The sequence below is a fragment of the Arachis ipaensis genome, chromosome B03 (assembly GCF_000816755.2).
Source record: "Arachis ipaensis cultivar K30076 chromosome B03, Araip1.1, whole genome shotgun sequence".
Classification (NCBI taxonomy): Eukaryota; Viridiplantae; Streptophyta; class Magnoliopsida; order Fabales; family Fabaceae; genus Arachis; species Arachis ipaensis.
Genome location: NC_029787.2, coordinates 129,085,926 through 129,087,147, shown reverse-complemented (window position 1 = coordinate 129,087,147; position 1,222 = coordinate 129,085,926). Strand labels below are relative to the sequence as shown.

General features: G+C 34.6%; 1 protein-coding gene across 1 annotated transcript in view; it reads left to right on the top strand.

Moving 5' to 3' along the window:
- The window catches only part of LOC107631725 (putative transferase At1g60990, chloroplastic), a 3,655-nt gene that overhangs the window by 1,953 nt on the left and 480 nt on the right, over positions 1-1,222 (top strand). Inside the window, exons 7-11 of the mRNA XM_021117465.1 lie at positions 69-156; positions 382-447; positions 712-877; positions 982-1,065; positions 1,151-1,218. Of these exons, the coding sequence (XP_020973124.1) occupies positions 69-156; positions 382-447; positions 712-877; positions 982-1,065; positions 1,151-1,218 (472 nt within the window). The remainder of the gene's footprint in view (positions 1-68; positions 157-381; positions 448-711; positions 878-981; positions 1,066-1,150; positions 1,219-1,222) is intronic.

Sequence of the window (1,222 nt, the reverse complement as noted above, 5' to 3'; positions counted from 1 at the left end):
TTTCTTGAGGAATATCTTCAGACTATGGAAGCTGCACGAATTAAATCTTTACATATAATGATTTCAAGGTACATATTTTTTGCTGATAAGGTAGAGATTCAAGACATTACTGAGCAAACAAGCTTATTTGTTTTGTTGGGACCTAAAAGTGACCAGGTAAGAAACATCTTACTTATTAGATAAAAAGCAAGAAACAGTATTTTTCTTTTACACCTTTAGGTTGTTTGGAAGGTTGGAGAGGAATGGAGGGCTTGTACTTGTAGTGTGAAATTCACACTATAAGCCTTTCCTTCCCACCAAACATCTAATTCACAAAGGCACAAACAACCTTAGTGTTTTGAATGACTAAGTTGGTAATTTTCAAAATAATGAAATGAACAGGTCATGGAGAACTTGAAACTTGGTGAACTTGTGGGAAAACCATATGGCACACATCAACATTTTAATGTGAGCATTGACCATACTGATAATCTAGTGTGATGTGTACCAATTATTAGTTGTTCAAATTTTGCATGTTTAACTTCTTCATAACTTCTTAAAATGATTTAAATTTATTCTTCCCATATAAAGTTTCAACAGCATTACATAATAATTAATATCTGCATTGTTATAACGTTTTCCTCTGGTTGAAGACTTGAAAAGCTTTAAAACCTAACTAATCTGTTAATATTCATGTAAAGGAATTCTCTGAAATGTCTTTGAAATTTGTAGGTTGATAAGCAGCCTTTAACTATAGGGGTCGGAAATATCCTTTCTGAAGGTGGTTTTTCATTCTTGATGTCTCCAGCAGCTGCTCCATCTGTCTGGAATGCTATTCTTGCTCAAGGGGCCATTCCAATGGGTTCTAATGCATGGAATAAATTACGGATAATTCAAGGTATTGAGAGTATCACTGACTTGGCTTTAGATTATATGGACTTTATATATAATTAACATATACTTACTTTTGCATTATCTTTTGATCATGACTTGACTTCTCAGGAAGGCCTGCTCCAGGAATGGAGCTTACTAAGGAATTCAATGTCTTAGAAGCCTGTCTATGGAACTCAATTTCTCTAAATAAGGGTGTGTGACTGTTATTTTGCAGCTACTGATCTGCATGTAACGTTGATACTTGTTGGATGCTTAAGTCTGTTTTTGATCTTCTTAGGTTGTTACAAAGGACAGGAAACTATAGCAAGGCTGATAACTTATGATGGAATCAAGCAGCGGTTATGGGGAT